The 20,008-nt window shown below is 48.6% G+C and overlaps 1 protein-coding gene across 1 annotated transcript in view; it reads left to right on the top strand.

Moving 5' to 3' along the window:
* The first annotated feature begins 611 nt into the window (after positions 1 to 611).
* The window catches only part of Srrm4 (serine/arginine repetitive matrix 4), a 143,629-nt gene continuing 124,232 nt past the window's right edge, over positions 612 to 20,008 (top strand). The window contains exon 1 of the mRNA XM_051176514.1: positions 612 to 885. Coding sequence (XP_051032471.1) covers positions 755 to 885 — 131 coding nt within the window. The 5' untranslated portion in view covers positions 612 to 754. The remainder of the gene's footprint in view (positions 886 to 20,008) is intronic.

Raw genomic sequence — 20,008 nt, 5'->3', positions numbered from 1 at the left:
ATAGGGAGGTGGCCCAGCCCCCGGGAGTGCGCATGCAAGGGTTGAGGAAAAGGCCTACGACGATGGAGGAGGGATGAAGGCTGCAACGAGGATGTCCGGCTTGGTTCTGTTCCGGGTGTTGGGGTCTCTTCTCTGAGGGGTCAGAACAGCAACTCAGAGTGGCCACCGGGCCTTGGAGACAAGCGCACGCCCCGCCCTTTCTCCTCCCCAGACCTGCGGGCTTTTGTTATGCAGATGGCGGCGGGAGGCTGAGCCACAGAAGGAGGGGTTGCTGGGGAAGGAGGAGACCGAGAAGGGGAGGGAGGAAAGTACAGCTCGCGCGACCAGCCTCCTCTTCCAACGTCACATTGTGCAAGAGACAAAACCCGGGCGCGCTGGAGCTCACACGCGCACGCACGGCAGACGCCCCGGTCGCCTCCTCTCTGTTCTCTGCGCGGTAGAGAAAGCCGGCCCAGTTTTGCTTTGCTGAGGACGCGGAGCTCAGCCGGCTCCCAGCGCAGCTGAAAGCCAAGGCAGGAGGCGAACCCAGCCGAGAGAACACCTTCAATCTCCGCTGCCTGGCCAGCCTGAGACGTCCCATTCTCTCCCATCCCCCACCCCCACCCCGCACAGAACTCTGATCTCTCCCCACCCCACCCCTTGGGGGTTTCACGCGGACAGCGCCCCGGAGCCCAGGGCGTGTCGTCGGGTTTGGGATCCACATTTCAGCACTTCGGACAGCGCCCCGGTAGCTGGGACTCCTTGGTCTTTCAGGATGGCAAGCCTTCAGCAGGGTGAGAAACAGCTGTTTGAGAAGTTCTGGAAAGGGACCTTTAAAGCGGTGGCCACTCCACGTCCCGAGAGCATCATCGTTGCCAGTATCACAGCCCGCAAGCCACTGCCAAGGTAATGACCTCGTTCGTGAGCTGGGGACACTGGAAGGTTCCCCCTTTTATTGCCCGCACCCCAGAATTTTGACAGGTGGACACAGGCAGCTGGGCCAGGGTGCCTGGACCATGCCGGTCATACCCAGTATCTCACGCTAGAACACGGGAAATATCCGCTTGTGTAAGGAAGAGGCTGTTGAAAAGGGACAGGAATTCTCTGGTGGGGAACAACACTCCCACAGACTCCACACCTCCTTTGCAAAAACCCCTTTGCTTTCTTGGGGTGGGCGGTGTGGCTCGGGCATGTACTTGACTGAAAACTTTTCCAGCTATCACTAAGCCCATAGGTTTGGGGGGGGTAAAGCAGAGGTGGATTTGAGGTGCTGGGGGGAACTCAGCTCAGACAGTGTTCAGAGAGTGTTTTAACCCTCAGCTCAGAAGCTAGTGGGCTGTGGGCTCTGAACATTTGGCAGAAGCCCATATGCTAACCCTTCAGATACACCCCAAACAGCACCCTCCTTCATGCTTAGCCGAATGTGCTGCTGGTGTTGAATTTGTTTTTCCTCTCCAGCACCCAAAACCAAGACTGTGAGCTCAGAGTCAGCATGAAGTTAATTGTGGAAGTTTTGTTTTATTTTAAAGAATCTGGTGGCTTTGAACTTTGGAATGAGTTGTGTTCCTGGGGTGGTGCTGGAAAAAAAAATGACTGGAGAGAATAAGGAAAGAAATAAAAGGTAGGAGAGAAAGAGAATGGGATGTAGTGAAAAGAAGAATTGGGGGGGGGGGACAGAAACCCAGTGTTCTCTTAGCTCGTTAGATTAAGGAGAGTTTGAGATGAAGGCTGCGTGCGTCCCCTGTCAGGGAAAATCAAGGCTGTATGAAAACTCATCTCTTGATGCTGCTGGCTGAGTGGCTCTGAGAGTTAAAAGGAAGACGTGGTTTGCGGGGGACCACTCGCAGGACGGATTCATCCTGGCAGGCAGCATTGGGGAATAGATTGAAAACATGTCTGGGAAAAGAGACACTGACAGAATGCCTGGTCTGGCAGCAACTAAGACTGAACTTTGCGGCAAGTGTGGGGTCCACGAAGGTTGACTGGAGAAAAAAATATCTGAAAAGAGCAAACCCACGCCCAGGAACTTTTCTTTGTTCCAGCTGAGGCTCAGACAGGTCTTTAGACAAATGGAGCTTCCTACTTGGGGAATGGATAGACAGGAAGCAGGAGGGACCAGCAGAATGTGGAGCCTGTGGGCAGAGGTCAACTTATACCCAGGAGATGGGGGAAGCCCATTGATGGGGCTGGGGTGTGTGTGTGTGACATCAAATGTCATTAAAGCTGGTTTGCAACTGCTTGTTCAGAGGTTCTTTGTATAGAGTTTGACGTCAGCACTTTTATCTTCCTGGTTTCCTGCCACCGGCTTCGCCTTCTTACCTCTGCAGTTGACACATCAGCGCTGCTCTGGCCGGAGAAAATGGCCTTGCTGGAGGAACCAGGGGAAACTTGCCTGGTGATGGAAACATTTGGTCCGCAGTTTTCTGTCTGACTTAGGGGCATATTGGGAAGGAAAACAGGTTCTTGATGCTGTTTTAATTTAGAAAAGAGCCCCTAATATTACCACACTTGGAACCTTCATGGTTCTGCCTTTCCATCTGTCTGTCTGTCTGACTGAATCCACCAGCATACCATTTTCTTGCTAATAGCTTCAGTCTTATCAATTGACTGAGAGACATCCTACTCCCACAGCTTTTATTCACTGTAATTTCATCTATGTGCAGCTTTTACAAGAGTTCCGTATACCCTCAGTATTTTCTCGAAATGTCCTGGGTTTCTGTCCCCCTTGAGAACACCCTTGAATTTTATGTCAGAGTTCTATGAGCTCTTGATTGATATTGCACAAGAATACTTCTATGATTGACGGCTCCTCTCTGTAGAACACATTCTGGTCTGTAGATGTGTTATCTAATCCCGGGTAGAGGTTGCAGGGAGCAACCCAGGTCCTTAGAAAGGCCTGGGGTTAGCTTTGTTTCAACTGTAAGACCGAATTATCCCCATTCTCAACTGCATCAGCTGCTTGCAGCAGCAATGGTCAGTTCCGGTTCCCTTCCCGTGTTCTGTATCACTGAAGGGTGGAAATGTCATGTTTCCAAAGCCGAGCTATTTGGAGGAAAAGGAGAAAGATGCTGCATAGCTTCAGCGGTGATTCTTTTTGAGACAAGCTGTGGACTTGTTCTCATCAGAAATGTTTAGTTATTCGAGCCAAGCCCAGCTCAGTCAGAGGATCAGCACAACTCATGCCTGTGGGACAAGTTCTGAGAGCTGTGGGTGAACCACTCGCCAATCCTATTGATTACACACTTAATATTTGACTATAAATGAGGGTCCCTCCCCTGGATAAGCCTATCCAAGATATGGTAAGTCTATGAGTGGAAGTAATTTAGTACCAGGACTGAGTTATGCATTTTAAGTTGTTGGTTCCACAGCAACATGCTTATGACGGACGATTGCTTTCTAAGCAGAAGGCCCCCTTGGCCCCTCCCCTACCCATGCCTCGTGTGAGGCATTTTGATGAGGCAAGAGTTTTATCACGAATCAAATTTCGAGCAGATGTCTGGCTCAAATGTCAGGATGGCAGAGCACAGTGCAATGCCAGGTACCATAGCGGTGGCTTGGGTGCTGTGTCAGAGAACCTGGGGTCCTGTCCTGGATCTTTGGCTTCCTGAATGGGAATCTTTACCTCACCAAACACATTCGTCAGTTTGAAAATAGGATCTGTACCTGTCGCTACCTCAGCCTGTGTAAAGACCAAGCCAGGTGAAAGTCAGCAATGTGTGTGGCTTATAGTGCTTGCTGGAGACCTTTGTCCTGTAAGGAAGCTCATAGTAGCTAAGAGAAAAGAAATGCAAAGTCTCCATCCTGTTCTGTTTCATTTCTCCCCCAAATAATGCTGACAATTGACATTGTGAAAGTGCAGCTCCGGACAGGCTATTAAATTCACGTGAAATTAGTGCATGGGAGGTCAAGTAGGGATAACCCTGTTTCCCCCTCCACATAAGCAGCTTAGTTTTTCTTCCTGTTACTGTGATAAAATACCCTCGAAAGCAAATCCAGGGAGCAAGGGTTTATTTCAGCTCATAGTTCAAGGGTCTAGAACAACACAGCGGGGAACTCAAGAGGGTGGGAACTGTAGGCAACTGATCACATTGACTCCATAGCAGGGGACAGTGACAAGGCTGAGGCTCAGCCATTTCCCCCTACAGCCCCAACCTAGGGAATGGTGTCACTCACAGTGGTGACTTTCCTACTTCCATGAATCTAATGAAGGTCGTTTCCCATGGGCTTCCCAGAGGCCCCTCCCAGTGATTCTGGCTCTCATCAAATTGACAGCTGAGATCAACCAGCGTGGAAAGGTTACTACTCTTTTCCTCTCTGGTTGTTGAGTTGGGGGTGGGGCACAGTGAAATCTGGATTTTGAACTGATCTATAGAATATCCTTTGGAGAGGGACAGTAGTGGCACACTCCTTTAATCCCAGCCCTCAGGAGGCAGAGCCAGGTGGATCTCTGGGAGTTTGAGGCCAGCCTGGTCTACAGGGCAAGTTCCAGGTTCCAGGACAGGCTCCAAAGCCATGGAGAGAAACCCTGTCTCAAAAAACAAGCAAGCAAGCAAACAAACAAGCAAACAAAACACAAGAGAAAAGATAGCTTTTGGTTTGTATAGGGAACATTGGGAATTGGCAGTCTTAAACTCCTCCCCCCCTTTTTAAATGCCATAATCTCACTCTGAGTTTTATAAAATCTATAGTAATTATATAATTTATAGCTCATATCAGTAATTCTTTAAGAACAAAATAGGAAACCCAGGCTTGGTGGTGGACACTTATAGTGCCACACTCAGCTCATTGAAGCAGGAGGATTCTAAGTTCAGCATCATCCTGGATGGCATGGTGAGAACCCAAGAGGGGATGGGGAGAGAGGAAGGAAAAGTAAGAAAAAAACCAAGGGTGGAGGAAAGGAAGGGGTGTCTAGTTTGCTCCTCTGTTGCTGATCATGTGCAACATGGGGAGAAAGAGTGTGTCCTCTTAAACTCCCAAGTCACTGAGGGAAGTCAGGACAGGAACTCACGCAGGGCAGGAACCCGGTGGCAGGAGCTGGTGCAGAGGCCATGGAGGGCGCTGCTCACTGGCTTGCTCCTCATGGCTTGCTCAGCCTGCTTTCTTATACAATTCAGGATCTCCTGACCAGTGTTCTGTACCCTCCTTTATCAATCATTAATCAAGGAAATGCTACTACAGTCCAATCTGAGGGAGAGAATTCCTAAATTGAGACTGACTCTTCTTCCCAGGTGACCCTGGGATGTGTCAAGTTGACAGCTGAAGCTGAGTAAAGCAGAGGGACACACACACAGAGAGAGAGAGCACACACACAGAGCACAAACATAAGAGAGAGAGAGCACACATACACACACACACACACACACACACACAGAGCACAGAGAGAGAGCACATACACACACAGAGCACAAACACAGAGAGAGAGAGCACATACACACACAGAGCACACACACACACACACAGAGCAGAGAGCACATACACACACAGAGCACACATACACACAGAGAGAGCACAAACAGAGAGAGAGAGAGAGAGCGTGCGCGCGTGCGCGCACACACACACACACAGAGCACATATATAATGGGGGAGGAAGAGGAGGCTAGGAGAGGGAGGGAGGGAGGGAGAAAGAGAGGGAAGCAGGAATGTAACTATTTAGAATGGACATCCTCACAGGGTTGATTCTAAGAAAACCAAAACAAGTTCAGCACAGACAGACCTCCACCCCTGTACCCCAAGAGTCAATACTGTCAACAACATACAGGGCGACCTTGCTCTTATCCACACAAAGGAGAGTCATATTGTTAGGTGTCCCCTTAATTCCTTTTTAATCTCTCAGCCTCAAAAAGTTTGTATCTAAGAAGTTCACGATCAGCAGAAAACCTTACCTTTGAAGCAGCTCAAACCGTAATAATCATATCGATAAATAGCCGTAGCTGGGGACTTGATGAACATGTAAAAATCATTAGGAATTAGCATATGAATTGTTTGCGGATGCGTGAGTGTTTGTTAAGGGCTAGAACAGCAGCCACCCTTAAATAGACTGTGCATTCCCTTTGCTATTTGTTTGGCAAGCTATTAGTTTTCTTCAAAAAATCCTTTCCATGCAGAATACTCCAGAAGCTGACTGGGGTCCAATCCCTGCTTGAAGGATCATAAATTCCAAACTATTGGAGGTTTTACTGCATGAAGGGAAAGATGGTCAAATTGTGAAGCAAGGGTGGGGGGGTTGGGGAGGTGGGAAATGCCTTTGAACCATTTAACTTGAGACTCCCCTTGGTGCCAAGCAATTGCTTAACACATTTGTGCTGGCTCCATCCCTGGGATCAGGGTGAGGGGCATTTGGATGGCACTTTTCTGACAACCCATGGTTAAGAAGCAATGTCCTGAGGGTCACAGCACATGCTTGCCCTAGCCAAGAACGCATGCTCTTCTGGGAGAAGGGAATGATGTGACTGGGGTCAAACATTTTGCCATGTGAAAGAATGAAATTTGTTGACTGGCACACATGGGCTAGTGGTGGGGACCCTTTGTGACATTTCTTCTGCGTTTGCAAATGTGGTATCTTTAACGAAGCAGGGTGTGGAGATGGTCAAGGGATGTTGGATGGGTTGATTGACATATGGGAGACTCCAGTGGGGGTTGGGGGAGCCCAGCTCTCTCCCAGCTCCACTTCTCTCTGACAATCAATGCCATTGAATGACACAGGCCACAAACAAACTCTCCCTGGTGTCAGGGTGAGGCTCCCCAGATAACGATGTCTGTCTGGCTCAAGGAATAGGCATGCTACATTAGAGGTTGGGAGTTTAGATCAAATGCCATCAGCCTTGTGAGTCTCCAGCCTCCAGCAGCCCTAGATTCTAATTTCTCTAAGGAGGAAAGAGGCCCCATTCATGGACCTTATGCTCCACATGCACATAAGGCATGGGGCAGGGTCACAATAAATTAAAAACCTGTCCCTCCTTTCTGGAAAGCTGGCTCTGTCTTCCTGCAAGGTAGAATTGGGTTAACGAATTCTTCAATGGCTTGTTATGAAGACTCTGCTGAGGCATGAGAGGATGTTCATTGGGTGCCCAGAGTTCCTGGCCTTGCCTCTCCTTCACGCCAATACTCATGTGTGTGTGTGTGTGTGTGTGTGTGTGTGAGCACAAGTGCCTGGGCCTCTGTGCCTGTCACCACCCCATGTATGTGTGTTGTGTGTGTGTCTGTCTGTCCTTCTTGGTTGTGTCTCTCTGTCTCTGTGTTTGCACATGTATGTTCTGGGGCGCACACACATCTGTCTAGAACATGCTCAGTCAGGTGGAGAGTAGCCCCTGAATCCCTGAGAGTTTCCTGCTTCTCTTCAGTCAGGGAGAGGCTAGCCAGTGCTCTCCCTGAGGGTTGCCTGTCTCTGCTTCCAAAGCATGGGGATGACAAGTGTCAGCATCAGACCTGACATCGGACCTCAAGTGCCTCTGTTCATTTCTGCACGTGACTTTGCAGTTCTCCAAAGAACCTGAGCTCTGCTGAACTGTGTGCAGAATCTTCCCAGCAAAGAGGCAGAATCAGAGGCTCTCTTTACTACCTACAAACACTCCCTGGCTGGGAGGATTCTGCCAAGTGGCTCGACCTCAATCTGGATTCCCTCATCCATAAAATGGGCTACTAATAGCAACCATTTCAGAGAACCATTGAGGGGCCTGAATGAGCTCAATCCTGGATGGCACTGCCTGGCACTCACGAAGGGCTTGTTCTGTGTTAGTTCTTGATATCAATAATAAATCACAGTTTTTATTACATCCTTCAAGCTGGGCCCGTCAGGGAGGAAAAGTTGAATCAAGTGTGGCATCTCTCTTCAGGGGTGTCACTGTTTGCAGAAAGGGAGACACAAATAACAAACACAGGACTCTGTGCAGTCTGACTTATGTACTTCGATGGGGGTGGACGGGGATATAGTTCCAACAGAGAAGGGAGAGACCCCTGGCACAGCACAGGGACACTTGCTCCTGTCCACGGTTCTCCATAAGTATTTGACCTGTGAAAATGGATATGACTTTATCTTTTCATTAATTTAATCTATTAGCGAGATGTGATGAGGAGGAAGGAATTGGGTCTTTGTACTCAGGAGGGTCTCAGGGTCCATTTCTTCTCTCAAGAGTAAAAGCTGGAGAAACCACCCAGAGGGGGCATCACCAGTTGGGGGGGTACAGCATCACCTGTGGGGGGCACCAAAAAGGAACAGCCCATGTAATACAAAGTTCCCAACCCTCCCCGAGTGCTGCTGGCTCAAGGGCACTGTCTCTGGTGTGGGCCATTAGGTTTCTTGTCTTTCATGGTCTAGATGGCTAATATAAATGGATTCCGTGTTCTTTGAGCATTCAGTGATGATGGGACACATGGCAGAGAGCCCACAGACATCGAATGTAGCACTACCAACAGGGCAAGCAATGCACTAAGCAGAAGCAGCTGCATCTGGCTGTGGCGTTGAGTTGTATTTTCACTCATTCACACCTTCAGTGGTTTCATTGAGATAATACTGCGCAATCCGGTAGCGATGGAGCAATGGGAAGTCCCGGCTCTTATGGTAGAAAAAGAAATGGATAAGGAATGAAGCACCAAATCAATAAACAGATGGTCAGGTGATGGCCAGCCTTGCAAAGACAAGAAAGGGGTGTGGGAGGAGGGGCGAGCCACTCTGTGGAATACAGTGGTCAGGACTCTGGATGAGAAGGAGTAGGCTGTGAAGGCAACTGGGGACAAAGTATACGAGTTAGAAGGAACAGCCATGAACAGGTCCTGGGGTAGGAGCCGGCCTAGGGCGTTTGAAGAGTAGCAGGGGGGGGGGGAGGAGAGTGGCTGCTATAGACCATGCCTCCCAAGATGCAACAGGAGCTAGAACAAGGGGAACCTTTGTGAGCCTGGGAAGGAGTCCCCAGACCCTAAACTCCTGACCTGCCCCCAGGGGACCCTGGTAGCCTGGGTCCCCATCCCAATCTGCTCCTGTCCCTACTCCAATGCAGCCAGGGGTGATTCTGAGCAGGGAAGCTCCTTCCTGTTAAAGTATGGCAGTGACATTTCCAGTCTCTCTGACTGTGTTCCATCAGATAAGGACACTGGGAAGGATGCTTTTTCGACCTGACTCTCATGGTGGTGACTTTTGTTCCCATGTGTCAGGGGGATGTGTCTTGTCTATGTCTCAGCCTGGTGTGTAAGCCTGGGCTAATCCTTGCACTCAGAAGCAGTCTCCAGGCTCTGCACACTCTAAGCTCTCTCTCTCTCTCTCTCTCTCTCTCTCTCTCTCTCTCTCTCTCTCTCTTACTCTCTCTCTCTCTCTCTCTGTGTGTGTGTGTGTGTGTGTGTGTGTGTGTGTGTCCCTCTCTCTCTTCACCTTGAAATCTTGCAGTAGGAGTTTTTGCACAATACAGCCTCTGGGCTGAAGTTATTAAGTTATTGAAAACAAGCAGTGAGAGCCTCTGGACATGAATGTATCACATGTGGAACATCCTTTACTTGGTGGAATCTCAGAGCTCAGATCCTGCCTGCAGCTTCACAGAGCAGAAACACCCACAGCCTGGCCACTGTTCACCAGCTTCATTAAAAGTTAAGCTTAGCCAGAAAGTTGGAAGCCTGAATGACAGTTACAGGTCTGTGGGAAGAGAGGCCTGGGCCAGCAGGATGGCTTAGGGGGATAGAGGCACCTTCAGCTATGCTGAATGGCCTGAGTTCAATCCATTGGTGAAAAGAGAAAACTGAATCAAGGTAACCTTTTTCCTTCTGTGAGGTTAATGAACTCGGGTACTTGTTACAAACAAGCCAAACTGACCAGCATTACCTTTATTCTGAAGTGATAATGTTCCTCTATGGGGTTCAGGGGAGAAGAATTTGGACAGCAGAGGCCAGGGACAGTATCTTTCACAGTCTTTGTGGGATCCTGGGACTTAGCACAGGAATTAAATGTGTGAGCAAGGAGCAAAGCTAAGGCAGCCAAAAGTGCAGATGAGGAAGCAGAAGAAGTATGAGGAACGGCAGGACCAGAACAGCAGGGCAGAAGAGTCTGGAAGCTCTTCAGTGTCCTTTACAGGTTGAGGACCAGGGGGACACGGTTTAGAATATTCATAACAACAGAACACATGCATAATTTATAAATAAATACGAGTGAGTATTGCCATTTCATTACTTCCTTGCTGAGAGAGATATGGAGAGAGAGAGAGAGAGAGAGAGAGAGAGAGAGAGAGAGAGAGAGAGAGAGAGAGAGAGCAAAACCCTGAGCTAGGGAAATGGCTTAGCAATTAATGTATTGATCTTGCAGAAGACCCAAGTTCAGTTCCCATCATGCACTTTCGGGATCTCACAACCTCCTGTAACTCCAGCTTTGGGGGAATCTGACACCCTCTTCTGGCCTCCACAGGCACTGCACGCTCACAAGTACATAGCCCCGAATAAACATATACATAATTAAAAATAAAAACCTTTAAAGGGAGAAAGCAGGGAGTGGCACACGCCTTCAATCCCAACACTGGAGAGGCAGAGACAGGTGGCTTTCTGTGAGTTTGAGGCCAGCCTGATCTACAAAGTGAGTTCCCGGTCAGCTGAGGCTATATATTGAGACTGTCTCAAACAAACAAACAAACAAACAGGCTCTCTGAGCTCTGGGTCCAGTGCCATGGTCTCTGATTTGAACAATCATCTCTATTGCAGTCAGTTGACCAAATGCCAGCCCTCTCTTGCCACCTCAGGGGCCTTCCTGCCCCATCAGGGTCTCCTGTGGTGTATGCTGTCCACTGACTTCCCTGGGGATCCTAATGAGATGCCCATCTGCCCCCAGACTGTGCCTAGCAGAGCAGGCTAGCAGCTAGGCCATGCTGGGCATCAAGTTTCAGAGCCTGCAGAAGTGGAGGACAATGGGCTTTTGTTTGTCCAGTTTCCCTGCCCCAGCCTCCTCCCTACAGCCAGGTGGCAGGTGATTCAGGAGCCCTGTCCACTCCCAGAGGTGAGGTGGGTGTCTGGGTGCTGGTGCTGTGTGGACTGGAGGCAGTGTAACAGGGTGTTTGGAGCAGAAATGAGGACATTATCCCCCTGGTACTTTCCCGCCACCACACCCTTTATGCGCCACTGACATCTCATCATGGCGATCCGTCCACAGGCAGGTGAAGGGGCATCCAAAGGACGCATCTCATGGACTGAAACAGCCTCTGTAATTTAGGGACAGGGAGACCTAGGCCAGAGCAAGTTTCAGAACACATCAGAAAGAAAACATAAGAGCTACTGCTGACATACTTGACATCCAGTCCCAAGACATCACAAGGCTCAGAGGTCCCTGGGGAAAGAGGCAAAAATATCGATCAATTCCCCCTTCACAAACAGACAAATGAAGCTCAGAGGTGTGGAACGATTTGCCTGAAGTTAGACCATGGAACAAGGCACATCCTTATCCTGCTGTTAGTCAAATTGCTACTGTGGGTGTCATTCGGTGTTTACAACAGTAAATATCAATTTTGTGTCCATTTTACAGGAAAGGAAACTGAGCTCTTACAGTGATTTGGCATAGACACAGATGCCAGATCTTTTGTTCCATAATATATATATATATATATATATATATATATATATATATATATATCCCTCTGAGTTACAAATCCCTGAATCTATGGGGAGGCACGCCTCTAGTGTAGACTCACAGAACTAGGGAAGAAATGACCAGACACCTTTAGCTACTGAACAGGCTGTATGCCAGAGCTGCCTCTGTAAACATCAGGGTATCTGGTCACCTCACCATGTAATGAGCCAACTCATCAATCCTCCTGCAGTGGTTTTATTTAGTTCAGGAGCTGAGACTAGGGTCTCAGTGACAATGGAGGTGTTTGGTGTTTCCTTGGGGTCTCAGGATGAAAAGGGTATCACAGAGATCCCATCTGTGGCTCAGGCGACTTGCTGCTAAAGATAATCTGATGTTTGATACCCACACTTGGATCCAAAGAGCCACCTGTTGTACATAGCTCTCCACATTTTATGCTCTCTGGTCACCCCGCCCTCTGGCCACCCCGCCACAGGGAAGTGTGAGTTCCCATTCACCTAGCAGATGCTCATTAAGGGCCTGTGGAAGGGATTATGCAGCTGGGTGGGCTCTGTTCCTCTGGCTAAGCCAGAGTGGCCACTAGCATGTCCTCAGCTGCCCCTAAGCCCAGGTGTCTGGCCTGTAAAACAGAGATGGGATGGTTGTTGATTCTTTCCGGGACTTGAGTATGGACGTGGTTGCCCTCGGCCACTCAAGTCCGTGTTGAAAGAGAGTATGAGCGCGGAGTACAGTGACATATAAGGCAACTGAGGTTTTATCCCTGATTGGGGTGAAACTTGAACCTGAGAATCAGAGAGGTCTGTGCTTGACTGTGCAGGTGGAAAAAGGCAGTCATGGGCATTGCCCAAGGCACACAATATAGGAAACCCAGATTTTATCACCTCCAGAATTCATCCATCAAACGCCCTAATCATAACTATTGGTAATAGTGTTTGAGTACTTGGTGTTTGCCTTACCCTGAGCAAAATACTTTACCTGCAATCAGTTGCCCTTTGAGGTAGCTAGTAGGAACTGTGACATTTTGTAGATGAGAGGACTGGGGAGGTGGGCAGGTGGCCCAAGGTCACCCAGTTAGGTGATGCTAATGTGAGAGCTAAAGTTTGAATCCTGCATTGGTGACACTGTCTCAAACACCCATTCTGCTTGTCAGACATAGGAAGGGAATTGGGGCACCATATGGAAACATGGAAACTCTCGACAAGCGGCTTCCTTAGCCAATATATGGCTCCATCCTGCTCCATCTTGGTGTCACAGAGGGGCACGGGGAAGAACAAGAGTCTGGATATCCATCCCTTGGCACTGCCCGGTGCTTCTGCTTGGGGAATTGTCAGTTTGATGCTCAAACTAATGTCACAGACTTCCTGGAAGCAAGATTTCCCAGGAAACAGACACAAGGAGAGGACGTTTTGACCGAGGCCACCTACCCCAGGCTAGCTCACTTAGGCACCATCTACACCAGGCCAGTTCACCTAAGCACAGACATTGGGCAGTTATGGTCATTTTTACACGATTCCTCATGATTGCTGAGAACTGGACCCAGGCCTTCATTTGTTTCTTGAACATTCTTTCATGATACATCTTATATCCATTGATTATTTGTGTATCATCTAGTTATACATCCATCCATCTGTCCTTCCACTCATCTATCGTTTATTCATTCATTCATTCATTCATTCATCCATTAGGCAGACATATTTATTCTCCAGGTGTTCATCTGTTTTCAAACCACTCTTTTCCTATCTACTCATCCACCCATCTATACACACAGCCTTCTATCCATCTACTTATCCACCCACCCAGTCCTCCACTCATCCATCCATCCGTTCATCATCCATCATCTACCCATCTACCCAACTACTCATCTATCTACCCATCCGTCAACTCATGCACACACCCATCCACCCATCTGAACACTGATCCATTCACCCACCCGCTCATCCATCCCTCCACTTACCCATCTGTCCATCTTCACATCCAACTAATACTTATCAAGATTTACTTTGTTTATTTAACTAATGATAAAAAGTTGCTAGTTAAGAATATTTGCTTCAACCTTCTAATCCCGATTTCTTCCTACGGACTTAACAGCTGAGCCTAGGGGGCACACCAGTCTTAGCACTTGGGAGCCTAAGGGAGGAGGTTTGGGAGTTCAGGTTCAGCCAGGATACAGAGAAAGACCCTGCCTCAAAACCTAAACAGCAGCCAAAATAGGACACAGAGACCTTGGGTTTTCTTTCTGCTGATTTATTTTTGCTCTGGAGATTTTCGTGACTGTATTTATTTCATTCCTGTCAGAAAAAAAAAAAAATCACAGCACTTGCCATGGTCCTTTCCTTACACCTGTGTCGAGGGATTTCACATCTGCCTTTTGGTTGCTTGCCTGTGCCCTCACCCGGCATTGATCTTCTATCACGGGCAAAGCCTAACAATTAATAAAGTGCCTCCGTTCTGAAGCTGCTTGCACTTGGGTTTGGGTGATATGTTTATGAATAATTAGCCGTCAGAACACAGAATGGATATTACCACTGCCATAAACAGAACCAAGGCCACGACCTGCAGCGAAGTGACTCGGGCAAGGTCACACAAGTCAGCGGTTACAGAACGTGACTGTGAACTTCTCCCATTCATGAAGCAGGCTCTGTGTTAGGTGACGTGCAGTGATAATTTCACCACATCCCGCCCCCAACCCTCTGCATCAAGATCCCCGTTCCCTGGCAAGTGAATGTGGAGCTCAGAGGAGTTAAGCGCCTTGGTAAATGCCATGGCCTTGCCGGGGGGTGGAGGGGGATCGACATGAGGGCTGCAGTTCAGGTGTCACCTTCAAGGCTCCCATGTCCTGCTGCCATGCTTCTGTGTGATTCTTCAGGGCTCGGGGACCAAAGGAAGAGCCTGTCTTGAGTTGAGGCTTACCTCTTGGGACTGGGGAAGAGGTAGGATGTTGATGGCTCTTCCCACTCCAGGAATTCACCCAGAAGGAAGACCAGACAGCCCAACTGGGTAAAGCTATCCTAGAAAGAGGGTTATCAAACTTCCCTGGGTGCCTTGGAGACCTTGAAGGTGATACTCAGGGGCCACACTCCCACCCAGTGTTTATGTTGATCCCTGCAAGGCGTGGCCTTCGCCAGGTTGCTCTGTGCCCGGTGCTCACACTATAAAATGGGATAAGTCTTCAGGGAAAGGAGATGGCAGGTGTTGGCTGTTATTCCTATGTGTTCTTTTTTCTTAGACTTGGTTTCATGTGCATGAGTGTTTCACCTACGTATACTTACCAGGTGAATGCACGGTGGTCATGGAGGTCAGAAGAGGGTGTCAGAGTCCCGCACCTGGAGTTGTAACCATTGTGAGGTTCCATAGAGGTGCTGAAAGCTGAACCCAGGTTCTTTGTAGGAACAAGTTCTCATCACTGCTCAATTGTTTCTAGACTCTTACATATGTTCTTGACCAGAGCTAAACTTCAAGATGGCGCCCCAGGGAGGCATGAACTAAACTACAAGTGGTGTAGCCAGTGGGTCAGATAGACGTTTCTTAAACACCAGGGTTTACCATCCATTTCCACTAGCTTATACTCACACCCGGCATCATTGAAAACAGGCTCCATATTGCAAGTGAAGGCAAGATCAGAGAGGTTTATTTGCCCAAGGTTGTCCAGCCTGGTAGAGCGCTCTCTAGCTATTGGTTATCCGTTGAAGCATGTTACCATGGCGATGTACATCATTCCTGCCCATGTGGCACCTGACTGGGCCTCACTCCCCAACTACCTCCTAGAAGCAATCGCTTTGTTCAGAGGACTCTTTCTTCTTCTGTGTTTCTTTGAGCCTCTCTTTAAGTCCCCTCCGCCAAGGCCCGCGGGGCTTCTGAAAAGCAAAAACTGAGAGTTGCTTTCATCCTTCCTGTCTGCAGCCTTGGCACAGCCTCCCTGGGCAGAGAAGGTAGAGCCCTGTCCTGACTATAGGGAAAATAGAGAGAAGGAGATCCACAGAGGCTAAGAGCTCAAAGTATTGCCCTCCTGTATGTGCAGTAGTCCCCAAGCAGCACCCCCCACACCTCCAGGCCTCTGAGACTCACTGAGTCTCTTGAGAAGGGACAGTTACCTGAGGATGAGCAGTGACTTCTCCAAGTTAATCAGTAGAGTGGGTGGGACTGTGCTGTCAGAGCATGTTGTTTGGTACCCACATTTAATGGGCATTTAATACCTGCACTGGAGCCTGAGGCTCATATAACTCAGTAGCTGGGTTATCCCATCACCTAAGGTAGGTGCTCCACGAGGAATGAGATGCTCCTTAGAGTGAAAGCCAGGCTACTGAACCTTGTTACTATGCCCTACAATGGGACAGAGCTCCAGAGCTCCTTAAATAGTTAACAGCTACAATCAACTAGCAATGCCTGCCAGAAGCACTGTGTTGAGGTAGCTTCTGGGCCTGTATCTAAGATTCATTAGTGATGTCTGTCCCTGGTGCTGGACAAGGAAGCTGTAGTGAATGTGATATGTATTTCTTTTTCTTGGAGGAGGGCTTGTTTTTTGAAGACTGGTATCAAGTACTAAATATTGAAGACCTACCATGTATGCCATTGGCAACATGCAGTATCTTATGTTCATAGCAGGATCCCTTTCCCTACCACAACACACTTGGCAGAGGAGCAAACAGTGTCTCAGAAGGTGATGTCATTGGCCCGAGGCTTAAGAAGCTAGTCAGCAGCTAACCAGCTCTGATAATTACTGTTAAATACATAAACCATTAGGCTGAGACATAGAAGTGTCAATAGAGGAATCATCATAGAACCTGTTAATTAGTGTGCCGATGTATACATTTGGCCAAAGGGCTTTGTCTTATTTATCTCCACACTCCAATCACAGCACAGGGCTCAAGACATGAGTGCTCTCCAACTCATATTTGCTAAGAACTGTGGATATATACAGCGTGGTGGTCAGTGTTCTGGGATGTGGTGGGGAGGGAGGGTTCAGAGGATAAAGGGACTTAGCTATGCATGTACTGGGAAAGCATCTAGCTTAACATCTGGCACACGCTGGGTGGACAGCAGGTGTTTATTGAGTCATGGAGTGCTGAAGGGGCTGAATACAGGACGGCATTCAGAAGACTTGAGAAGCCATCTTGGGAGGCAGGTGACATTGTTCGAATTCTCTGGTGGGATGTGAAGGAGCCCGAAGAGCGGGGCACAGGGCGCTCGCTGCTGAATATGAGGACGCTAAGCTGAGAGCTCACGTTCCACAATCGCCTCAGGCAAGTGACGGAGGACCCATCCTGCATCCATCCAGGCACTGTTTCTGGCTTGGTGTGCTGCCAGCTGGGTGCTAGGAGACTGCAGAAGCCAGAGCCCCTGCTTGGACCCGGGCACTACGAGCTCTGTCTTACGTGGATCACCCGAGCGTCGTCGTGCGGAAGGTGCGGGGAGCGCAGACTTCTCGGGCCTCTCTCACTGTCCTTCCCCAGCTGTGTCCTGCCTGTGCGAAGCCCAAGGGAGATTTATCTTATCTGCACTGCCGTGCACTGCATTTTTAAAGAGTCTCAAATTATGGAGTCACTGGGAAAGGGGGAGACTTAATTTTTCCTTTCCATTTCTGGGATGAGAAAACGAAGAGTTGTTTATGAAAATGGCAGTCACGCCAGGCATTGTTCTGAGCACGACAGTATGCGTCCATTCATTTAACTCCCAATACCTACAAGGCAGGGGCCTTCTTCTTCTGGTTGGTTTTTGATTTCTTGAGATGGGGGTCTCTCGTGGCCCAGGCTGAACTCTAGCTAGAGCCTGGTCCCACAGCCAATTAGCCCCAAATAAACAAACAAAGATTTATGTTAATTTATAAACTGTTACTTGATGACTAGGGCTTCTTACTGGCTAGCTCTATCTTAACTATTAATCCACAACTACTAATATATGTATTTCTACATGGCCTTATCTTACCAGTGAATGCCTGGTATGTCCCATTTTCCTGGTCTCTACATGGCGTCTCTCTTGAAGCTTCCCCCTCTCTCCCTCTTATAGCCCTGGCTTTACTTCCTGCCTGGCTACTGGCCAATCGGTATTTTATTCCTCAACCAATAAGAGAAACATATACAAAAGGACATCCCCCATCACTGGACTACTCCGGAACCCCCTCCCCCACCCATCCCCCACACTCACATACAATACCGTAAGTAGGTAAAGTTTTAGCTGGCTGTGGCGGTACACACCTACAAACCCAGCACTGGAGAGGCAGAGAAAGGTGGATGTCTGTGAGTTCCAGCCCTGCCTGCTCTACATAGAGAGTTTCAGGACAGCCAGGGCTGAATAGTGGAATACCACCTTTAAAAACGTTTTTAAAACAATGCCAGGCACTGGGAAGGACCTCCCTGCTGCGCTCTGTCTGGCCTGCGCTTTTTGCCGCACTTTGGCACATGACACATCACACTGTGCCCCTGGGGGCTGATACTCAGAGCAGCCAGGGCTCTTCTACTGTGGGATTTCACTCCCTCAAGCCCCAGCTTTATCAGCCACAGAATAGGACATATCAATCTCCCGCAAGGCCACAATGCAGACTGGAGACATCAAGCTTGCAGTGAGCCCGGCACATGCACACATCAGAAACCTGCACAGCACCATGCAGACCCAGCCTCACACCTTGGGCCGTCTTACGGGAGGAAGCAATATTTCTCAAGCTGGCTCTCCTTAAGGTTAGGCATGAGCAATTACCAGGCTGGATTTGGCCTTGTTATCTGTAACCAAAGGGTACCATCCACTTGTGATTAGCATCCCCCATCCCATTCCCAGCATAATGACTCCCTGGACAACCAAACACTGGAAGCAAGAAACCACACATCCTCAATGAATTAATAAGTGACAGCCTTGTAGTGACGATCCCAGAGCTGTTCATCTACCTTTGCTAGACCAGCTCAGAGGCTACAGCTGGGTGACACTGTTCTTAGCACAAGAGACATCTCCAGGAAAGGAAAGCACAAAGGAGGAGGGGAAATGTGTTTACCTTCAAAACATAGATTTTTGTGGTTATAGACCAGCTAGCCACGAGTAGCCCTGTCCCTGGGCTGTAATTACATTGTTGTGAGTTTTCTCAAGAAGCAGCTGGAGATGGGAGTGACTGGCCATCCGGCCATGGGGCCCCAGCCTCATCTCCCAGCACCTCCTTTCTCCTAAGGAACATTCTGTGTCTCCAGAGGTACCTTCTGGCTGTGCACACACATTTGGACCTAAAGGACACAAATGGTTGCTTGTGCTTTGATACCAAGAGTAATAAAGTTAACTTCACATACAGCACTGTGACAGGACTTTGGTAGTCAAACTAATAACTCCGGCAGCTACTAAGTGATGGATGGGGAAGGGGTGGGATACACTGCCCGGACAGGACACACTGGACCGAGGAACGGTTCAGGTCCCAGGCAGAGTTAGGGTAGATGGAATCACATTTCACCACATGACTTAAAATTGAAATCCTAAGGTATTTTTAGAATCCCCCCAACATTTCAGGGGTGATAATAGAAAGCACTGAGTTCTATTACCCAACATAGTGTTAGTGTTCATTGAATGCTGACTACAAAAAGTAATTCCAACCATCTGTATGGTTCTCTTTGATTCCTCCCCCCCCACTCCCCGTGTGTGTGTGTGTGTGTGTGTGTGTGTGTGTGTGTGTGTGTGTGTGTTTCCACCTCTCTCATGCTGGAATTAAAGGACAGATTTTTATGTGGGTTTTGGGAATGGAACTTAGGTCACCGTGTCTATGGGGGAATACTTTATGAGTGTTTTTGTTTGTTTGTTTGCTTTATGGCCCAGCTACTCTTTGATCCTTGGGTGAAATCTTTTGTCTTTTGTTTGGGATTTGCAAATCGGCACTCCATATATTCATTTGTCCCTCCAGGAGCAGGTGTACAGAATATGTTAGGAGTTGGTCACAGTGCTAGGCGCTTACGATGTGAAGATGGACACTCTACTTCCACTAATCAGCATCCAGAAGCCAGGGGTGGTGATGCACACCATTGACTATAGCACTTGGGAAGTAGAGGCAGGTGGATCTCTGTGGGCTTGAGGCCAGCCTGGTCTACACAGAGAGTTCCAGGATGTGCACTACGCAGTTAGACCCTGTCAAAACAATTGAAAACACTTGGATTACGAGAGAGATTTTTAATCCCTGAATTCTGGGAATTAGAACGGCTAGAAACCTGGACATGACTGAGAAACTACAACGGGAGCCTAACTATTTTACATTTGCCGATAGTGTCAATGGCATAGTGGGTGTAAGGATGGTAACATTATCATATATGACTCTATTATAGTGTGATCTTTCTTTCCTGTGTGTCATACTTTGAGTTCAAAAATGTCCCTCCTAAGGCTCACACGCTAAATTTGGTTTGGCTGCCAGCTGAGAGGTATCTGATTGGTGACTGGGTCGGATGATGAGGGCTCTACCTCCATCAGTCAGTACACTGATAAAGTCATAGGCCACAAGCAGATGAAGCCTGGGTAGAGACAGTA

This window comes from Phodopus roborovskii, unplaced genomic scaffold (genome assembly GCF_943737965.1).
Source record: "Phodopus roborovskii unplaced genomic scaffold, PHOROB, whole genome shotgun sequence".
Classification (NCBI taxonomy): domain Eukaryota; kingdom Metazoa; phylum Chordata; class Mammalia; order Rodentia; family Cricetidae; genus Phodopus; species Phodopus roborovskii.
Note: the sequence above shows the minus strand (reverse complement) of the source record. Positions and strands in the feature narration are given on the sequence as shown.